At 41.9% G+C, this 20,876-nt stretch overlaps 1 protein-coding gene across 1 annotated transcript in view; it reads left to right on the top strand.

Annotated features, from left to right (window-relative positions):
- The window catches only part of TENM4 (teneurin transmembrane protein 4), a 435,533-nt gene that overhangs the window by 315,529 nt on the left and 99,128 nt on the right, over positions 1 to 20,876 (top strand). The window contains exons 13-14 of the mRNA XM_004382006.3: positions 3,667 to 3,693; positions 10,932 to 11,078. Coding sequence (XP_004382063.1) covers positions 3,667 to 3,693; positions 10,932 to 11,078 — 174 coding nt within the window. The remainder of the gene's footprint in view (positions 1 to 3,666; positions 3,694 to 10,931; positions 11,079 to 20,876) is intronic.

Here is a 20,876-nt window from a genome sequence, read left to right as displayed (position 1 = left end):
AACTGAAACAAGACCCATACCTCACACCATGTACAAAAACTAACTCAAAATGGATCAAAGACTTAAATATAAAATTGAAAATGATAAAGATCATGGAAGAAAAAATAGGAACAATGCTAGGAGCCCTAATACATGGCATAAACACAATACGAACCATAAGTAACAATGCACAAATACCAGAAGAGAAACTAGATAACTGGAGCTCCTAAAAATGAAACACTTATGCTCATCAAAAGACTTCACCAAAATCGTCAAAAGACAACCTACAGACTGGGAAAATGTTTTTCGCTACAACAAATCCAATCAGCATCTAATCTCTAAAATCTACAAGATACTGCAAAACCTCAACAACAAAAAGACAAATAAACCTATTAAAAAATGGGCAAAGTATATGAACAGGCACTTCTCACCAAAGAAGACATTCAGGCGGCTAACAGACACATGAAGAAAATACTCATGATCATTAGCCATTAGAGAAATGCAAATCAAAACTACAATGAGATACCATCTCACCCCAACAAGGCTAGCATTAATCCAAAACACACAAAGTAGTAAATGTTGGAGAAGATGTGGAGAGACTGGAACACTTATACACTGTTGGTGGGAATGTAAAATAGTACAGCCACTTTGGAAATCGATTTGGTGCTTCCTTAAAAAGCTAAAAACAGAAGTACCATACGATCCAGCAATCCCACTCCTTGGAATATATCCTAGAGAAATAAGAGCCATCACACAGATAGATATATGCACACCCATGTTCATTGTAGCACTGTTCACAGTGGCAAAAATGGAAACAACCTAGGTGCCCATCAATGGACAAATGGATACACAAATTATGGTATATTCACACAATGGAATACTTTACAACCGTAAAGGATAACAATGAATCTGTGAAACATCTCATAACATGGATGAATCTGGAAGGCATTATGCTGAATGAAATTAGTCAGTCGCAAAAGAACAAACATTGTATAAGACCACTATTATAAGAACTCAAGAAAAGGTTTAAATACAGAAGAAAACATTCTTTGATAGTTACGAGGGTTGGGTGGGAGGGAGAGGGGTATTCACTTAACTAGACAGTAGACAAGAATTATCTTAGGTGAAGGGAAGGACAACACACACTACAGGGGAAGTCAGCACAACTGGACTAAATCAAAAGCTAAGAAGCTTCCTGAAGACAACCAAACACTTCGAGGGACAGAGTAGCAGGAGCGGGGGTCTGGGGACCATGGTTTCAGGGGACATCTAGGTCAATTGGCATAACAAAGTTTATTAAGAAAATGTTCTGCATCCCACTTTGGTGAGTGGCGTCTGGTGTCTTGAAAGCTAGTGAGCAGCCATCTAAGATGCATCAATTGTTCCCAACCCACCTGGAGCAAAGGAGAATGAAAAACACCAAAGACACAAGGAAAATATTAGCCCAAGAGACAAAAGGGCCACATAAACCAGAGATACCATCAGCCTGAGACCAGAGAAGTAGATGGTGCCCAGCTACCACCAATGACCGCCCTGACAGGGAACACAGTAGAGAGTCCCTGACCAAGCAGGAGAAAAGTAGGGTACAGACTTCAAATTCTGGTAAGAAGTCTGGACTTTAACGGTCTGACTGAGACTGGAGGGACCCTGGAAGACATGGCCCCCAGACTCTGTTAACCCAAAACTATAACCATTCCCGATGCCAACTCTTCAGACAAAGATTAGACTGGACTATGGAACAGAAAATGATACTCATGAAGAGTGTGCTTCTTAGCTCAAGTAGATACATGAGTCTAAACGGGCAGCTCCTGTCCGGAGGCAAGATGAGAAGGCAGAAAGGGCCAAGAGCTGGTTGAATGGACACAGGAAATCCAAAGTGGAAATGAGCAGTGTGCTGTCACAGTATAGGGAGAGCAACTAGGGTCACATAGCAGAGTGTGTATAAAGTTTTGTATGAGACACTAACTTGAACTGTAAACTTTCATTTAAAGCACACTGTAAAACAAAGGTTAAAGAAAAAGAAAGTCTGTCCCTTAATCAGTGATGTTCCCTAGGCTGTTATTCATGTGGGCTGCTCCTATTTTTCATTGTTTGACATTCCGCAGCTTTACTTATTCATTCCTGCTTAATAAGCCACTCTCCTTCACTGTTCCCTTCTTATATCCTGTTATCTGATGAACTCCACAGTGTCTTATAAAAACGAAGGGAAGCATATAGGCGCAGTCAAAATTCCCTCTTCCCAATTACCCACTTGGCTGTTCAACTTCCAGGAGCATATTTCATCTTGAAACAGAGACCACATGGATATCCAAACTAAGAACATGGCCTCTCATCCACCAGTCTTTTGAGGCAAATATGTACTGATAAACAACAGAGTTTGTCCTGTCTAGAGGATTGAAAAGATAAAACTTATGATTTTTTTTTTCTGAAGAGAATAAGAATGTTCTTACAGGTTGTAGAACCCTAGGGCTTCTGTATAAGGCCACACCTTTGCAGCCCAGTCTTATTTTATGGACTTCTGATTCATGTATGCAATCAAGCTGAGAATGGGGTGCAGCCTGACCAGAAGGCATCAGGCCCTTCAGGAGATTGCAGTCTGTCTAGCCTTTATGGGAACACATAACATGGGCAAACTGTAGGGAGAGGGTGAAAAGGAAGGAAGCTTCTCCAACAGCTGTGTCTGAAGCCTAGGTGGGGAAAGTGAGAGGTACTGCTTATTTACACAGAGAATGACAAACAGGTCTGCCCTGCTTTAAACACACAGCCAGGCACCCACATATAAGCACAGTGGGGCTTATTTCAGAACAACAGTTGACACACGTCCTCACGAATAAGCAAAACCTTAGATTGACAAATAATTTGATACTTGGACAAAAGTCCCTCCACTGGAAAGCAATACATACATCATTCTATCTTTTACATTAATGAGCATGGAGAAGTGGTCAGGTTTTGTTTTCTTTTTCTTGGTTTTCACAGTGACATCCATTGATCTGCACCTCTCATTCTGTGTAAGGTGCACGCAGGAGGAATGCATCGTACTTAGAACACCAAGCATTCTGCTTTCAAGTATATATGGGCACACCTGTACATAAAAATTCAAGAATGGCCAGCAGATAATCTAGCAGTAGATTTGACCAAAGACTCATCTTAGAAGAACTTTACCAGTGCCTACCAGAGATGGTTCACATTTTTCATATTTCTATATTCCAACTTCTTGGGAACATCTCTGCCCAGGCAGAATGCATTTCTTCTTGGTATAGCTACTTCCTCTAAAGGGAGGGCGGATGCTGCTCTGAGCAGCACAACAGGGCGAGTTCTAGTTTTCCATAAAGCTGAACCAAACCTGATGGAGCAGGAGTGTGGCCACTTTTGCAGCTTCCCATTCTCCTCTTTCTCTTGTTTTCCTTATCCATATGTCCTCTTGTTTATATGATCACATTTCCAAACCCTTTGGCCACTGAATGAGTTGAAGTTCCCCTTGGCCCTTCATGGAGAATGTGCTTGCTCTCCCTCCTCTACTCTCGTGTTGTCCTGTCTCTGGTTTTATTTGCCCCACTATGGCAGAGGTCTGCCCCAAGCGTGGGGCGCATCCCCCCTTTGTCTCCTTAGCAGCTCGCATGGCTATGTGGCAGGCAGTATTGCACTTACTCGATCCTATCTTAAATGGCCTGTCTTTTATCTCCCAAGCTCACTATCTGGATAGGGTAGTTAAAGGTATGGTCTTCCTTCCTCTATTTTCCTGTTGTCTTTGTGTGTGTGTTTGTGTGAGAGCACAAAAGAAGAAATGTGTATATAAAAATGTATATACACCCTATAAGCATGGTGTCTAGACTCTGCCACATCCCCAGCTTGGTCACAGCATTCATTGCCCAAAGGGGGTGGGTTTTTGGTCACAAGGTGGTTGATATACCTAGAGTGTCATTCTCCCCCTAAGGTGCTCAGATCTATTTGTGACATTACCATCGTGCCATTGTCCTACCCTTCCCCTCACACACATACACCCCTCACCCTTCCCACCCCACCTCATGTCACCTTGCCCATCCCTTATGCTCCTGATCCATCAGAATTAAGGTGCTGGGAGCAAGGGTGGGTGGCCTGAAAGACGAAAGAGACCCCAGAGCAAACTAAGAAGTATTCATAATTACATCCTTTTACTGCTGTGTTCACTCATTTGACAACCATATATGAACACCTACCATATTCTAGCTATTGTGCCAGGTTCTGGAGATATGGGGAGAAAAACAGACCCTGACCTCAGAGAGTGTATGGTCTGCTTCTGTTTTCCCTTTCCAGAGAAGACCTGGCTTTGGTAAGTTTTATCTTTGAAGAATGTTCCCTAAAGGCAAAGTAATTCCTTCCATTTTAAACATTTATATTAACTAGGTGGTACCTAGTTTTCCAAATAGACATCATTGCTCTAAGATAATAATTCTCAGAATGATCAGATACATGTGCTTCTAAAAGACTCTAAGCTCCCCAAGGAGAAATACCATGACGTATTCATCTTTTTGTCCCCCGATCCTAACACAGTGCCTGGCAAAAAAATACATTCTCAGTAGTTAGGGAACATGCTCTTTGACACAAACCAGACTTTATGGGTTTAACTCCAACTCCAACATTTAAGGAACTAGGTGCCCTTGGGCAAGGTACTTAACCTCTGTTTACTTCAGAATCTTTATAAACTGAGAATGATAAAAGGACTTACCCCAGAGAGCTGATGTGAGGATTAAGAGAAATAATGAATGCAAAATACTTTGCACTTTGGCAGGAATGATGCTCAAATGTTAGCTGTGCTATTCTGTCATCATCATCATCACCACCTTATCATTATTATTATTCTGAAACCCCTAATTTGGATAAAGACTTCATTAGCCAGATTAATTTATGCAATTAGAAAGGAAAATGCTAAATTGGCTTTTAATAGGAGAGAGAAACTGCTATTTTTAAAAACTTATGGATGTGTATACTTTCACCAAAAATACAATAAAATATTTAAAACAAAAAAAAACTAATGGAAAGGATTTGGAGGAAACATAAAAATGACTAAATGCTTTTCATCTGAGACATTCTTGCCAGCTATAGAAAGGTGTTGCTAGGGGTCATCAGATGGATGCCTGGTTTCAAGAAGTAAGGTTCCTCACATTTCACATGCTAGCCCTAAACTGAGAATAAAATCATCCCAGCAAAAAAAAAGTAGTACCTCTGAGCTTCTTTAAAACATACATTTCATGCATGATCATTATCAGACGTATCTTCAGGATAGACTAAATTGAATAATGTTACCTTCTATTTCATGGAATATTTTCCTGCTCTATGAAGCTTTTCACATCTTAAGTGAGTCTATGAATTTTTTTTAAGGGAGCAAATAAAATTATACTTTTATTTTGTTGTAAAAGCAACTGAAACTGAGGAAGTTGAATGACTCATCCTAGATCATACTTCTGCTAAGTGGCAGAGTCAGGATTTTGGATTTCCTAGTCTAATGCATGTTTCAAACATTCTACCTTCTATACCATAAGTCACCAATAATGTCCCATCATTTCTTTTCTCCAAACTACTTCTTCCAAACTGGCACGCTCACCAGGAAGTGGCCTATATTCTCTTTCAAACCTCTTGTTCGGATCTTTAGTTCAGATAATATCATTGCCAGATATTTAATTGGATTAGGCCAATGAATCATAACTCGCTTTAAAAGTCAAATGTTTCTTGGCAAAATCTAGGTCTGAACCCAGCTTAGTCTGGCAGCCTTTCTGGTACTAAGTCTAAAAAGAAATTCAAAGACCTGTATTGTTTTGCAGTTCAAAGACAAGCCAGCTTTCTTTCTTTGCTTTCCAGTTGCATTGGTTGTTGTTGTTAAGTGCTGTGGAGTCGGTTCCGACTTATAGCGACCCTATATACAGCAGAATAAAACACTGCCCAGTCCTGCACCATCCTCACAATCATTGCCATGCTTGAGCCCATCATTGGCAGCCACTGTGTCAATTCATCTCATTGAGGGTCTTCCTCTCTTTTGCAGACCCTCTCCACTGGTAGAGACTAAATAAGCATCATTTATTCACTAAACAGATAAGTTGAATTCTCCCCAAGTGGTAAGAAATATGGATATTGCACAACAGAAATGGACCCTGCCCATAAGGTGCCTGCAGTCTAGCAGAGAAGACAGTAGAACAAATAATTCCAGTAAAATGTGATGAGAGTTATGATAGTGTAAGTCCAGGGGCTACTGAGCAAGGAGATGCACCCAACTTAGTCAGAGGCCTTATAGACCAGGATTTTGGACATTTAACCTGAATATTAGAAAACCACTGAAGATTTTTAAGGGTAAGGTAATGAGTTGATTACATTTGTGATTTGGAAGGATCAACTTGGCTGCATTATGGAAGAAGGATTGAGGAGTAACATTTGGAGGCAAAGAGGACAATTAGGAGGCTGTTACTCTCATCCCAGTACAAGACGATGGTGGCCTTATCTGGGGAAGTGACTGTAGGGACCAGAAAGAGAAACAAATGACATTTTGTATTGCGTAGCCCCCTTGCCACTTAACTAAAAAATAAATACCTTCTAGGATTCTGAAAATCTTCTAGTCACATCTGATGTTAGGTGCAAGGGGGACTTCTTCATAGGCTTAAGCAGAAGATTGAAGATAAAGTGGTCCCTTGTCATTTAAAGGCCATCATTTCTTTTGAAAAGCTTAGCCCTTCTCTAAACCTTAAAATCACATTATTTTGGCTCTAGCAAATGCCTAGTGTGAGTCCTTCCAGAGGGGATTGTTAATGTCACCTGAGCTGTCTGAATTATTGATGAGTTTCAGGGTTTCCAGAATTAATGAGCTTCAGTGGTAGGTAAGGATGGGCATATTGCTTTAAGAAAGTCAGCAAGTCACTCTGGAGGAGGCTTCCTCCTGCTGTCTGAAGGGGGTATGATTATCCCAGAAGCAAACTCATAGATGAGAGCAAACTTCCTATATTCAAAGTCCCTCTGAAACCGATAGGACCATGCAGATCCTCTGAGTATAACTCGGTCCATTTGAAGAAATTGACTGTGGGTAAAGTATTCTTGATTTCACATCTAGAGCTTACCCACACTGAGAACACCTGCTCTTTAAGGCAGTTTGAGAGCAGCACAGACTGTGTGCACTGGGTGCTTAGAGGAGCTCAGGGGATCAAGAGATTCCAGAGTGGGTTTGTAGAATAGAATAATATAAGAAAGGTGATGGGGAAAACAAGAGTTCTCGGGTCAATTTGTAAAATGTTCTGGTACTTAAATAAGCAAATTTGTTTCAGGACTTCTCAGGGCCTTTAATATATCAACATTCATTGTGGCTTTCTAGGATAAGATTATAGGGTGCAATGTTTTCCAAATTTATTTGACCTCAGAAGTTTGCTCTCGAGTTGCTTTTAGAACTAGTATTCCACAGAGTTTACTTGGAGAAGTATTACTTGATATAATAAGGCCCATCTTAAATCCTTTCTGGAACAAAGTAGGTATAAATAAATAGAATTTAAAATTCTTGAAGGCAGAGGATATATCTCATCTCTACATACCCCAGAATTAGCCTAAGGCCTGACACACAGTAGGTGCTGACTTAAGTTTGTTGAAATTAAGAACAAAATTATCTAATTTGAAGTTTTTTTGACCTTCTCTACTGGGTCAGTTGTGCTAGAAGGACCTAACAGATCATCTCATCCAAAAGGTTATTTTCTGGTTTGTGAGTTTCTTAGTTAAGTTAGACAAATTTAAAACAAATCCACTAATAATAATAATAGCAGCTGCCGTTTATTGAATGCCTGTTTATGCTACCAAAAAACAAAAACCAAACCCACCGCCATCAAGTTCAATTCCATCTCATAGTGACCGTATAGGACAGAGTACAACTTCCCCATAGGGTTTCCAAGGGGCAGCTGGTGGATTCGAACTGCCTACCCTTTGGTTAGTAGCTGAGCAATTAACCACTATGCCACCAGGACTCCACCCTGTGCTAAATAATTGGTGTATGTTATCTTATTTAATCCTCTCAACAACTCTTTGAATTAGGTATTATAGCCATTTTACAAATGAGAAAAACTGAAGCTTAAAGAGTTAAGTAATTTGCCAGTCATCACATGGGGAGTAAGTAAATGATGGTGCTAGAATTGAAACTGAGGACTGTTCTGCTCCAAAGCCCACACTCTGCTACAACGTATGGATTTTATTAAAAATAATTAAATGGATTGAAATTAGAACTGCCCTAGGAAATTGGGATCTGAATTTGTTTTCAAAGTTGCTTAATTTAGAAATGATGTATGTAAAGTGCCTACCACAGTGTCCAGCCGTAGTAGACCTTCAGTATGTGGCAGTTGTCACTGTCATCACTGTTTTCAAAGCATCTAGACCAGAGATTGGCAAACTACTGCTGTGAATCGAATCTGGCCCGCTACCTGTTTATGTAAATAGTTTTATTGGAACACAGCCACACTCAAATGTGCAACATGTCTATGGCTGGTTTCACACTACAATGGCAGAGTTGAATAATTGTAACAGAGACCATACGGTGCCCAAGCCTAAAGTATTTATAATCTGGACCTTTACAGAAAAAAAGCATGCTGACCCTGGATTTAGAGAAATGCTTCAGTTTTCTATTTTGCCTTTCTATTTTGCCCTGAGATTATGGGCACAATTTAATCAAATTAATATGGTCTCTGCCCAAAATAGGGAGAAGGTAAATGTGAGTAGAAGATATAGATATTGTATCCCAGTTGCATGCCAGGCTTTGTGTATCGTGCATACATCATACATCTTATTTAGTCATCAAAGAAATTAACTTGCCTGGATCACAAAGCCAAGCCTCTCTTAATGGCTTCCCAGCTTGTGCTCTTATACAAGAGATGTTCTTAGCATCTTACAAGAGGCTATATCTGGAAGCAAAAGAAAGCAGTCTGCTGCCGTTCTTAAAGATTTCACCCTATTTCCTTCAAGACTAATGCCAAACACAAATGAAGCTTAATTGAAAGGAAGTCCCAGTCATATGGACAAAAATTTTAGTTGGGACTAGTTGGGGAAAGGGGTCTCTGTAATTGCTTAGATCACTAGGGGTGGCTGATGTTGGCTACCAAGTCAGAATGCCTGGTTGTCACCTGTACATCACAGCACTGCTCCTGCAGTCTGCTTTTACAACTGCTTCCTCATTCACTTTTGTGGGTAGCTGTGCTCGTGGGTTCTCATCTTCCCCAACATGTGTCCGCTGTACAAAGACCACATAGTATACATTTGCTTCTAAACTTTTTGGAAGAATCCCTCCCGGGCTTAGAGCGCACACTCAATAAATGTTTTGTCCTTTGAATGGAAAACACAGTGGCCAGAATAATTGATCGGTTGCCTTGCTGACTGCCTCAAGTGGAAATGAACATGTTCTTTTCCTTCACTTTGGAATAGCAGTCAACTATCAAAAGTCCTTAGAACATTAAAGTTTTATTCTAATTCATCGACTATTTAGTGAATGCCTACCTACCTTGGGCCAGGTCTTGTACTGGACAGCCACTTTTGCATTTGTTATCCCGTTTAAGAATGAATAATGGGTCAATTTTCAGTTCTTTCATGGCAGAAAACTCCATCTGTAGTCATATTTATAGCAGTTCGCTGCTTGTAATAGTCATACAAATGAAGCTTAGAGATGACAGAGTGCTTTCACATCCATACCTTTCTCTGAGACTGAGCAAAAGCAGAGAGAAGAGATGGAAGGCATGCCATGGAAGTTGTTTTTTGATAGCCCCTCTGAGAAAAAGAGTTGGCAGGTTTGTTAAAATGAGGACTTGAGTGAAAACCAAGTGGCAAAATAGAAGCTGAAGTGAATCATGTACTTTACAGATTCTTGGACATACAGATTCTCAGCCACAAACTCAGAGTGTCAGGCTTGAATAGGTAGCCATCAAAAACCTTTAAATCTACTTAAATAGGAATAAAAACCTTGTAATATGGCCAAAGCAGAACCAAAGCCAAGAGTCTAAATATTGCCTGGCCCTTCTGGATTAAATCATGCACAGCCCTCTCAGTCAGATGGCCACTCCTCTGGTAGTTTCCCACCCCATTTTGTGCATATCCCATAGGGCACTTAGTGAAGTTTTTTGCTTATATAAATTTGTCTCCTTTGGATAGGCTGCAAGCTCCTCAAGAATAAGAACCAGGTCTTATTTGTCTCTGTGCCTCCAGTGCTAGCCCAGAGAAGGTGATAATAAATGACAGACAGGCAGATTGTACAGATGCACAAAATTAGGGAAGAGCAGCCTGCCTATACCTGGACCTGCAGTCGCAGACAGCACCAGATAGTCTCTCTCACAGCTGTCAGCGCGGCTCCTCTGGGTACAGAGCCCTCATCTAAGTGTGGCTGTAGACAAGATGGTGAGAAAAAGACCCAAGCCCTCTTCCTCAAAGCCAAGACAGTTGTTTCGGAGAAAATAGGACAAAATAAATGAAAAGCCTAAGGTCCAATATAACTGACCTAGTAACAAGAGTTGGAAAAAGTACAGCCCTTTAGAAACATACCCAGAAGTGCTGAGAGGACCCAGGGAGTAAATAGAGAGATGATTTCTTCATTCCAAACAGCCTCTAGAGACAGGAAAACCATCAGAGTGAACAAGGAGCAGGTAAAAAGCTCCATTGGTCAGATGCTGACAGGCCCACATCCACTGATTCCAGCTGTAGAATCCCAATCGCTTTTGAAAGAGAGAGCTTTAGATGCACAGGATCTAGATTTATGCCACTTCCTGACTGTGCAACCTTAGCAAGTCCTTCATCCTCTCTGAGTCTCAGTTGCCTTCTCTGTAAAATTGGAATCTACCTAATGATACCTGTTCCCTGAGCTGCTGTGAGCTACTGATGGATGTGAAGACATTTGTAAGTTGTCAGGTAGAGTGTGAATGTGTGTGACTGCAGTTGGCTGTGACAATCAGACACTGACTGTGTGCTTTGTGTTGCAGAGGGTTGCCCTGGCTTGTGCAATGGTAATGGCAGATGCACCTTGGACCTGAATGGGTGGCACTGCGTCTGCCAGCTAGGCTGGAGAGGAGCTGGCTGTGACACATCCATGGAAACCGCCTGTGGTGACAGCAAAGACAATGATGGAGGTAGGGTTCTGGCTCCCATGGGCCCCACGCAGCAGTGGGAGTGGGGGGCACAGGGTGGAGGATGGGCATTACTGAGTTAATAGGCCACCAACCCCATCTGTCCAGTCAGGGAGACGGGCAGGGCAGGCAGAAAACTGCACATGTGATCTGAGGAATGAGTACATAGCACCAGTTGTTCCATTTGAATTAATTAAAATTAACTAATGTAAACGAAGTTAATCGCTGTCCATCCCCAAATGCAGAGGAGAAGGCATATGGAAGAAAGAGTTTTCTAACAATTCAACAGTGGAATGAGCACCATTACGAGTTCTCCTTCGCTGGAAGTGGACAAGGAGAGGCTGTCCAATTCTATATCACAGATGCTACAGAAGGGAGGCTTCTCCCTGGGAGGGAGGTTGGGTTACCTTTGGTTAAGGTCTCTTCTCCTCTGATTCTGGTGATAACCGTCACCAAGTACACTGAGGGACACCTTTGCCCCCACAACCTCTGTCCCTGTGGGTTTTGTGATAGAAGTCATCTTCACCATTGGCTTTTCTCAAGTGCTGGGCAAACAAAGCTCCAAGGAAGGGGAACCTAGTCTTGTGGAACATTTATTAGTTGAGGGTGAAGAAATCCATGTTCTAATCCTAGTTCATGGGATTCATGCCAGTTGCTTGACACCTCCAGGCATCACTCTCCCTATTTATAAAACGAGGACATGGACCATGAGGACCATTCCAGTCCTTATAGTCTAGGCTTCACTTTTCTGTTGTGTAAACCTTGATAAATAACCATAATGTGCTCTACTTTCCCACCTGGAAGATTGGTTGATTGTGCCTGGTTCTACTAATCTTGGGTTATTAGAGAAATAATAAGAAAGAGACGTGGGGAAAAAAGTCAAAAGAGTTAACCCTCTTTTTCTTATGGTGACCTTATGGTTGGCCTAGTCCAAATATGTTTATACAGCTCCCTCATATTTATACCAAGAGATGTTCTAGTATAGTGGACAGAGTAGGGAATCACCAGAACAGAAAATCAGCATCCCAACCTTCATGAATTTAGAACAATTTTAAAATATCAAAGCACCAGAAGGATTAAAAGACCAACTGTGTGATATTGTGGTTACTCTGGTTCATTTCCCTTGAGTTGGATTCAGCAGTCTAGAAGGAGAAGAGACTGTCTCAGACCACTGGTCTTTCTCTGACCAACTGTGTGATATTGTGGTTACTCTGGTTCATTTCCCTTGAGTTGGATTCAGCAGTCTAGAAGGAGAAGAGACTGTCTCAGACCACTGGTCTTTCTCTGAGCCAGCTTTCAGACCTTCTGCCCCTGATGGGCCAGGCCTGAGCCCAGTGGGTAATTGTCAGCAAGGAGCCATGTGGGGTTGGGCCTCAGTAGATAGCAGGTCTGTTTTCCTCCTTAGATCTGGCAAGGATGAAATGTCCCTTAATCAATCTGAAACTTGTGGCATTCGTTAAGTTTTGTGTCATTCCATAAATATCCAGAGTACCTACTATGGGACCAGGCCCTCTGCCAGACACGGAGATGAACAAGTCCTGCCCTTGCCCTCCAGGAACTCAAATGAGGGAGAAAGAAAGTTAAGTGCTAATATACTGTGATAAGTGCTGTTATAGAGTTATATATTAGCTGTTATGGGAGTAGGAAAACATTCGTCAAGAAGGTGATACTTGAGTAGATAGGAGTTTCCTGGAAGGGGAATGGATTTCCATTCAGAAAGATCATCGTGGGCAAAGGCAGCCCAGAGCGTGGAGGAGCACCAAGTATCCCTGTCTTTAGGCAAGATAAAGGACAATCATATTTGCTATTCGTAGGAAACAGATGTCAGCCTAAATTATCTGCGCAGTTTCCTCAGCATGTCCCTTCACTTCACCTGTGAGACAGAATCCCAATGACTAACAATAATATTCATGGAATAGATGAGAAGGGGAGAGAAGTTACACCATGAAGTCATTCTTTCTCAAGAGTCCAGTGTCCCGGTCAAGGCCTTCAAATAGCCGTTGAGCATTTTGACAGAAAAAGAACTGAATGTCCTTGAGAAAAGTGGTGAAAGGGCACACCTCCCCCCACTCCCAACATATATACAAGAACAGGTCATAAAACAAGGTTCATTTATTCCCTCACAGAAAATGTAATGCCAGTGTGTCCTCTGCTAACCATACTTCAGAGCCAGCCCTCACAGCCCTAGAACTCCATTCATGAGTATGTACAGGTAGCATGGGCACACAGAGGCCCACAGCTTTGGTGGGAGAGAGAGTGTCTTAGCATAAGAAACAGTGTTGATACAGACCCCAGGGGAAGGGAGTCTTCTCCAGATGTTCTAAGAGATGAACCGGCAGGAACTGGAAAAGAACAATCAGCAAATCTCCAATTGTACAGACTATCCCTCTTGCATTTATGGAACATGTTAAGATTTGAAAGGAACTTTTACATAACTTTTTAGCAAAGCCTCACAATAGTCCTGTCATATGAGTTTATTCACTCACTCAACAAATACTGTCTACTCTGCATTGGGCCCTATCCTGGATACGGGGTCTTCAGAGACAAATAAGATACAGTCCTCACCTTTGTGAAGTTCACAGTTCAGATGGAGAGAGAAATAAATCAGTACTAGTTGCAATGCAATGGGATAATTGCTGTGACAAACAAGCATCCACTCATTCACCTGATAATTATCAAATGCCTAGACACCCTGCTGGGAACTGTGTTACGGTCCTTGTCCTTGTGGGGCTTTCAGTCTAGTCAGGAAGATTTTCCATGTGTCAGCATGATTAGGAAGACAACTAGCTGGGGAGGCCAGATTGTTGAGGGCCCTTGGCCTTGAATTCTCCTCTGTGAAATGAGGAAACTTCCTATCTTAGGACCCTCTCAGTTCAATGGGCTCTTTACCCATTGGAGGAGCCAGAGGAAGGTACAAAGCACCCCTACCTTGCAGGGTGGCACAGGTGAAACAACCATAGGCAATTGATTTTCCCCAAGTGTCAAAGGGGTCTGTGCTTATCCTCATTGGCCTCCTTATCACTCTGGGCCTTGGCCAAAGGGGGGCAGTTTGAGGGGAGGGAAAGCAGGGTAGCGTGTGCAAGGCAGCACAAGAGTGAGCCACATTCAGCACTGGGCTCTTTTCAGTTCAGTCAAGAGTACATTTGTTGGGCTCCTGCAGTATTCAAAGTACCATGCTCCCTTCTGAGGGGCTATAAAGACCAATGACCATGGCCCAGGCTTTTTCCCTCAGGAAGCTCACAGTCATTCGGAAGCAACTGTCATCCAAACAACTAAATCTAATGGAGGAAGAATGAAATTTCAGCCATGACGGGGGACACAGCATAATCCCAGACAAATAATTTTGGATGAAAGAAAATAGTGTTAAGAGTCTCGCTGAGTGATTATTCTTGGCTGATATGACTCAGGGGCTTGGAGAAGGAATTAACAGAGTTTAATGTTGAGTAGCAACACTGGAAGGGACATCAGAGAGCACTGACTTCAACACTCTCCTAATCCCTTGCATGTTACAGACAGGCAAACTAAAGCCCAGAGAGGCAAGGTGATGTGGCCGAACTTACACCCAAAGTCATTAACAAAGCCTAAACAAGGAGCCAAGACTCTCCAGCCATTCCACACAGCTTTGTGGGCCTAGAGCACTTCCACCTACTTCTAGTGATTTATTCTTCTAGAAATATAGTATGAGTACTTACTCAGATTTAAATAGGCTGCTGCAATACCACAAAGCCTACCAAAGGATGATGATAACGTTTATGTCATTTTATAGTTTTCAAAGCCATTGTGCATGCACCCAACAACACTGAGGCATTTTTGAGGTATTATTGATGCACTGAGGTATTGTTGTTGTTGTTAGGTTCCATCAAGTCAGTTTCTATTCATAGTGACCCCATGTGACAGAGTAGAACTGCCCCACAGGGTTTTCTAGGCTGTAATCTTCATGGGAGCAGATCGCCAGGTCTTTCTCCCACAGAGCAGCTGAGTAGGCTCGAACCGCCGACCTTTCGGTTAACAGTCAAGCTCTTAACTATTCGCGCCACCAGAGCTCCTTTCAGTATTATTATCTCCTTGCTATTTCCTTACCACAAGGAAACTGAGGCTTAGAGAGCAGAAGTGTTTCACCCAGGTCACCCAGCTGGTAGGTGGCAGAAACTGCCTTACTGTGTGAGGTGTGTCCATATTAGAGCTTCTCACGGTACCCAGGCCTTAGAAGCACGGCTCCATTGTAAAGAACTGTGGCCTTCCAGGTAATCTGAGAACTCCTGGTTTCTCTTCTTCCTCAATTTGCTAGGGTTAGAGCAATCCTTTTCAAGTTAAACTTGAATCTCAGGCTTCATTAAGAATGTTGTTGCAGTATTTTCTTAAACTATGAGACAAAAAAACAGTTACACAATATGGCTGAGTTGGGAGTAGCTTTATTGGTTTGTTTTTGTTTTCCTTTATGGTTGTTGTCTAGATTTAAAGACAAAAAACAGATCCTGAACTCGACTTGGTGACTCCCAGGCTCCTGATGCCTCTGTCAGGACCACCCATTCAATCCAGCATACCTCCAGATGTCACCAAAGCAGTGGTTGGTGAGAGAGGCCAGTGTGGCAGACACAGAGACCCATACTCACTCACCACTCACTCACTGTGAAATCCTTCTGTGTTCCCTACTCATAACGTGCCTGTATGAAGTACCATCACACGCATCTTCTCATTTGATGTACACTGACCTCTGATGGGGATGTTCATTTCATCCCCATTTCAAAGATGGCAAAACTGTGGTCCAAACATACTAAGTGACTGTAAAATGAGGATAATGCCTACCTTCCAGGCTTCCTGGGAAGAGTATAGGTCAGGTATTTAAAATGCCTGAGCAGCAGCATAGCACAGTGATGAAAATGTGCTGTACTCAGATTGCTAGGGTTCACAGTGCTGACTGCCCTATTTGCTGACAGCCTGGACTTGAGTTCCTCAACTTCTCTAGGCCTTAATTCATCACCTGCAAATGTCCATTTTTCTTTCTCCCGTTCCTTTCCATGGTGCCTATTATAAAATGTATATATGCATATATAAATAATTATTTTTAAAATTAGAATTATCCTCTCTATATAGTTTTATATTCTACTTTTTTGCACTTAAGGTTTAATGTATTTCTCCATGTAGTAATGTATTTTGACCTTTTTTTTAAATTAAAATTTATATTCCATATTGTTACTCATTGCTAGATGGAAAAAAAAAAAATCTAAATGCACATAAAGGAAAATAGCCATCCTTTATAGAGCATTCCTAAGCGCCAGGCACTGTGTAGGCACTCTGTGGACTTGATCTCCAACCCTCACAACAACCTAGCAAGGCAAACATTTGGATGCAGGGAAACTGAGGCTTAGTGATCAGAAGTGATATGGCCAAAGTCACAGAGTGGATTAGTGGGAGAGCTCGGATTAGAATGGAACCAACGTTTAAAAAGAAGAAGCCAGAATAAAAAGTCCACTGGAATTTGAATGACTGGCTCCTCTTGAGGAAGGAACTTTAAGCAGTTCAAGGTGTGATAATCTCTTTATCATGGATTGCAATACAGATGATTGATGTTAATAACCTGGAAGGAGAAATTTCAGGAAAATGAGAACAAAGCTCTCGGTCCTCCCTCTGCCCATCTCCCATTGCAGAAATGGAAAGTTCAGATAAAGCCGTAGAAGTTGGTCACCCTTCAGACTCTCTCTAAACCAGGTTTCATGTGATAAGAAACAAGAGATAAATTGACCTTTAAAAACCTTGTATTCTAGGGGGCAGATAAAGATTTTGTAAGCCTTTTGAAAAAAGGCACAGAATTTATTATGGCAAATGACAAAAACTTCTCCCAGATCTGTGCAGAGGGGGAGGTGCATTCCACCCTCCATACCCTGGGCCTCCCAAAATACTGCTTACAAGATGTCGTAAAACAGTTCTGTGACCAGACTGCAGACAGAATCAAGATGAGACTGGCTGATGGGCTGTTGAGCCAGGGGAAGAGTGTAGCCTGCAGAGAATGACGGGCTTGTTATTCACTGTCCAAGGAACCATCAATTTAGGTAACCTTGCAAACAACTACAATACAAAAAGTTTTCTAGTCCACAGATTTCCCTAACCTGTCCCTACCCTGTATCCCTATTCTCCTTTGGCTTATTTTTGTCCATCCCTGTAGTCTCAGTTTAAGCATTCTGTCCTTCAAGAAATACCACAGCTCCCAGCCTGAGTTGGGTTCCCACCTTTGGGATACCATAGCTCCTCTGCTTGCTTCTTTCCCCAGTGATCTGTTGTCTCTATCTGACCACTACACTGAATTCTTTGCAGGTAGTAACTCTGTTTTATTCCTGTATGTCCAGGGCCTACCATAGGGCCTGCCAGCCACATAATAGGTACTGAATGAACATAACAGTCTTTGCTGCCTGTGCCTCCTTTGTAAGGAGAGGATTGAGATCTTCCTGCAGAGAACGGCTTCATCACACCCTCAGGGCCCTCACATGGACCCTGCCAAACTGATGGAGCTGTTTGATTTGGGATACTCATATAGTCATTCATTCATTTTTTCATTTGTTCAGCAGATACGCTTACTGTGTGCCAGGTACTGTGCTGTGCATATTGTATACTGAAATAAACAAGTCAGTTTCTGCCTTTTGTGGAGAGACGATGGAGCTGGAGGAACTACAGTATCAAGAGCATTGATATATAAAGAGATATAGACTGTGAATACTGCCTAACAGCTGAATTTGGAGAAAGATAAGGGATCAAATTCCCAACTCTGCCAATTCACTAGCAGTATGACCTTGGGTAAATCATCTAACCTAAGACCAAATTTCCTCACTTGTAACGGTGAAAAAGTTAACTGAGCCACCACCTTTAATAGAATTCTTATCCACATCTTTTGTGCTTTGCTCTTGTTTTTTTTTAATGGAGAATTTTGAATGTACACAAAAACAAATTGAGTAGTAAAATAAACCCTCATGTATCCTCACCCAACACTAACAACCATCAATCCACGCCCTCCCCTCCACTTATGCGTTCTCCTTGATTATTTTGAAACCAATCACAGGCATCATATCATTTTCTCCATAAGTATTTCAGCATGTAACTTGAAAAAATAAGGACTCTTTTTTAACCTAATGATACCATTATCCAACCTAAAAAATTTAACAATAATTTCTTTATATCAGCAATTATCTAGTCAATGTTTACATTTCCAGTTGTTTTACAAATGACATTAATTTTTTCTTTTAGTTTTTTGCTTGTTTGAATTAGGATCCAAACAAAGTCATATTTCATTTGGTCAATATGTCTTTTAAGTCTCTTTCAACAATGTATTTCCCGTCTATATCTTTTCTCCCCTTGCAATTTGTCTGCTGAAGAAACAGATATATTGAGTTTCCCACAGTCCGGATCTCGTTCAGTACATTCCCATGGTGTTGCTTATCATGTTCATCTTCCTTCTGTGTTTCCTTAAAAATTGGTGTTGGATTTAGCAACTTGATCAGGTTCAGCATTTTTGCAAGATGGCACAAGAGTTGGTTCTTCCACGAGGAGGCAGTTCAGATGCTTCTTTCCTGTATGCTTAATGTGGAAGAAGCATGGACTTTCAGATGTTCCACTTTCCAGCCATGAGGGCTTGAATGAGTCCCTTATTCACTCTGAGCCTCAGTTTCTTCAGCTCTAACATGGAATAGTATATATTTGCCCTTGCAGGACTGTGGGAAAGTACTCTGTAAACTATTAGGGATCTGTGTGTGTGAGGTAGCATTATTAGAAGGCAGTGAAGCACTCATTGTCTGCCTTTCCCTTGTTGGTATTCCTCAGAAATTTCATAAACATAAGGTTATGGTAAACAGGTATTTTCTTCTATGCCACCTTTGATAGGCTTATAGCCATAAAAATGTATCTACAGTAAAACCTGTGAAAGCTGGAACCTAGGTAAGGCAGAAACCTGCCAGAGAAGGAAAACTCAAATTTTTCCACTAATAGAGAGTGATAGAAAAGTGGTAAGACTGCATGCAAACTGTCAAAGGCGGAAAACTTGCAAGACCTGGAAAAACAAGGCAGTTTTGTAGAATTCCGTCTCTCACAGGTTTCACTGTTTAATGTAAATGCATGAGATTGATCTGCCCACCTGCATTTTACAAATGGGGTCAAAGGCCATTACTGGAGGATGGAAGCAGAATGGGAGCTGCCAACACAGGTGGTTTCCACCTTCATTAATGAATTTCTGACCACCCACTATGTACCAGGCACTGAGCTAGAGGCTGATGATATAACAGTGAAGATGACAGACAAGAGCCCTACTCGAATAGAGCTTTCATTCTAGTGCCATAAAATCAGAAAATGTCAAATAATTGTAAATGCTATACCTACAGATAAGATAGAGTGACTGGGACTACTTTGAACCAGATGATCAAGAAAGGCCTCTCTGAGGAGGTGACTTTTGAGCTGAGACCCAAATGTTGAAATGAGCTACATAGAAAGGCCAGGGAAAGAAGAGAGTTCCAAGCTGAAGAAACAACTAATGCAGAGGCCCTGAGATAGCAATGAACTTAGTGTTCAAGGTAGAGAAGGAAGGCCAGGATGGCTGGAACAGGGGGAAGGAGGACTTCCTTGGAAACCTCTGCCGCAGTCAGATCCCCTTAGAACACTGGTCTGCGTGAGACAAAGACAAGTGAAGGACCTCAGACACTCTGAGAGGCACAATGTCTGCCTTCAAATATCTGAACAGATAAGCCTTTTTTCTGTGTACTTCCACAGGTGAGAATTGGGACCATTCATGGAATTTTAAAAATATATTCTGGGCCAGGCATTGTGCACTGGAGATATAACAGTGAATACACCAGACATGATCTTTACCCTCAAGAGACTCAACGGTGGGTGGAGAAGACAGAAAAGAAGCAACTAATTGCCATACTGTGTGATGGGTGAAAGTACAAAGAGTGATGGGAGCGTGAGGGTGGAACATGGTACCTAAGCAGAGACCTGAGGATGAATAGAGTTAGCCAGACCAAGAAGGGAGAAAGCTGATTGTAGAATGTGTGAAGGCCCCTGAGGCAGGAGAGAGAACAGAGCATTTAAGGAACTGAGAGACATTCACTTTGGAAGGAATATACTACGGCAGGGGAGAGCTCAGTTGCTTTGGAATCAGACCTGGGTACATATTCCAGTCTCTGACACTTACTGTCTATGGGATTTTGGGTAAGCTACTTAACCTCTCTGAGGGTCAGTTGCCTCAGCTTTGTATCAGATATGGTAATATTACCTCCCTCAGATGATAATGTAGTGAATCAAAGGATATTATGAAGGTAAAAGCACTTAACACAGTGCACATGTTAGCAGTGCAGGTAACAGTGGGAGTGGTTGAGGGGGCAATTAGAGAGGTACAGGTGGGAGAACAGCAAAGGATCAGGATGGAGAGGGGTCGGGGCCAAATTATGCAGGACCTTATAAGCCACATTAATGAGTGGTGGGAGCTATTGCAGGGTTTAAGCGGGACAGTAACCTGATACAATTGAGATTTTTTAAAAATCCCTTTGGCTTTGGTGTGGAGAATGGATTGAAAGGAGCAAGCCTGGAGACATGGAGACTATTTGGGAGTCTGTCTGGATTATTTGGGGGAGAGATGAGTTGAAGGGTATGGATTTTGGCTAGTAGAAGAAATAATTTTCTGGCAGAGCCATTCAAGATATAAAGGGTCACCTTGAAAAGTAGTGAGCTCCCAAGGGAGAATGAAGAGAACAGGATACAAGGAAAAGATTAGTCCAAAGGACTAATTGTCCACAGCTACCAAGGCCTCCACCGGACTGAGTC

The sequence above is a fragment of the Trichechus manatus genome, unplaced genomic scaffold, assembly GCF_000243295.1.
Source record: "Trichechus manatus latirostris isolate Lorelei unplaced genomic scaffold, TriManLat1.0 scaffold00088, whole genome shotgun sequence".
NCBI classification, from domain to species: Eukaryota; Metazoa; Chordata; class Mammalia; order Sirenia; family Trichechidae; genus Trichechus; species Trichechus manatus.
This window is presented reverse-complemented; position numbering and strand designations above follow the sequence as displayed.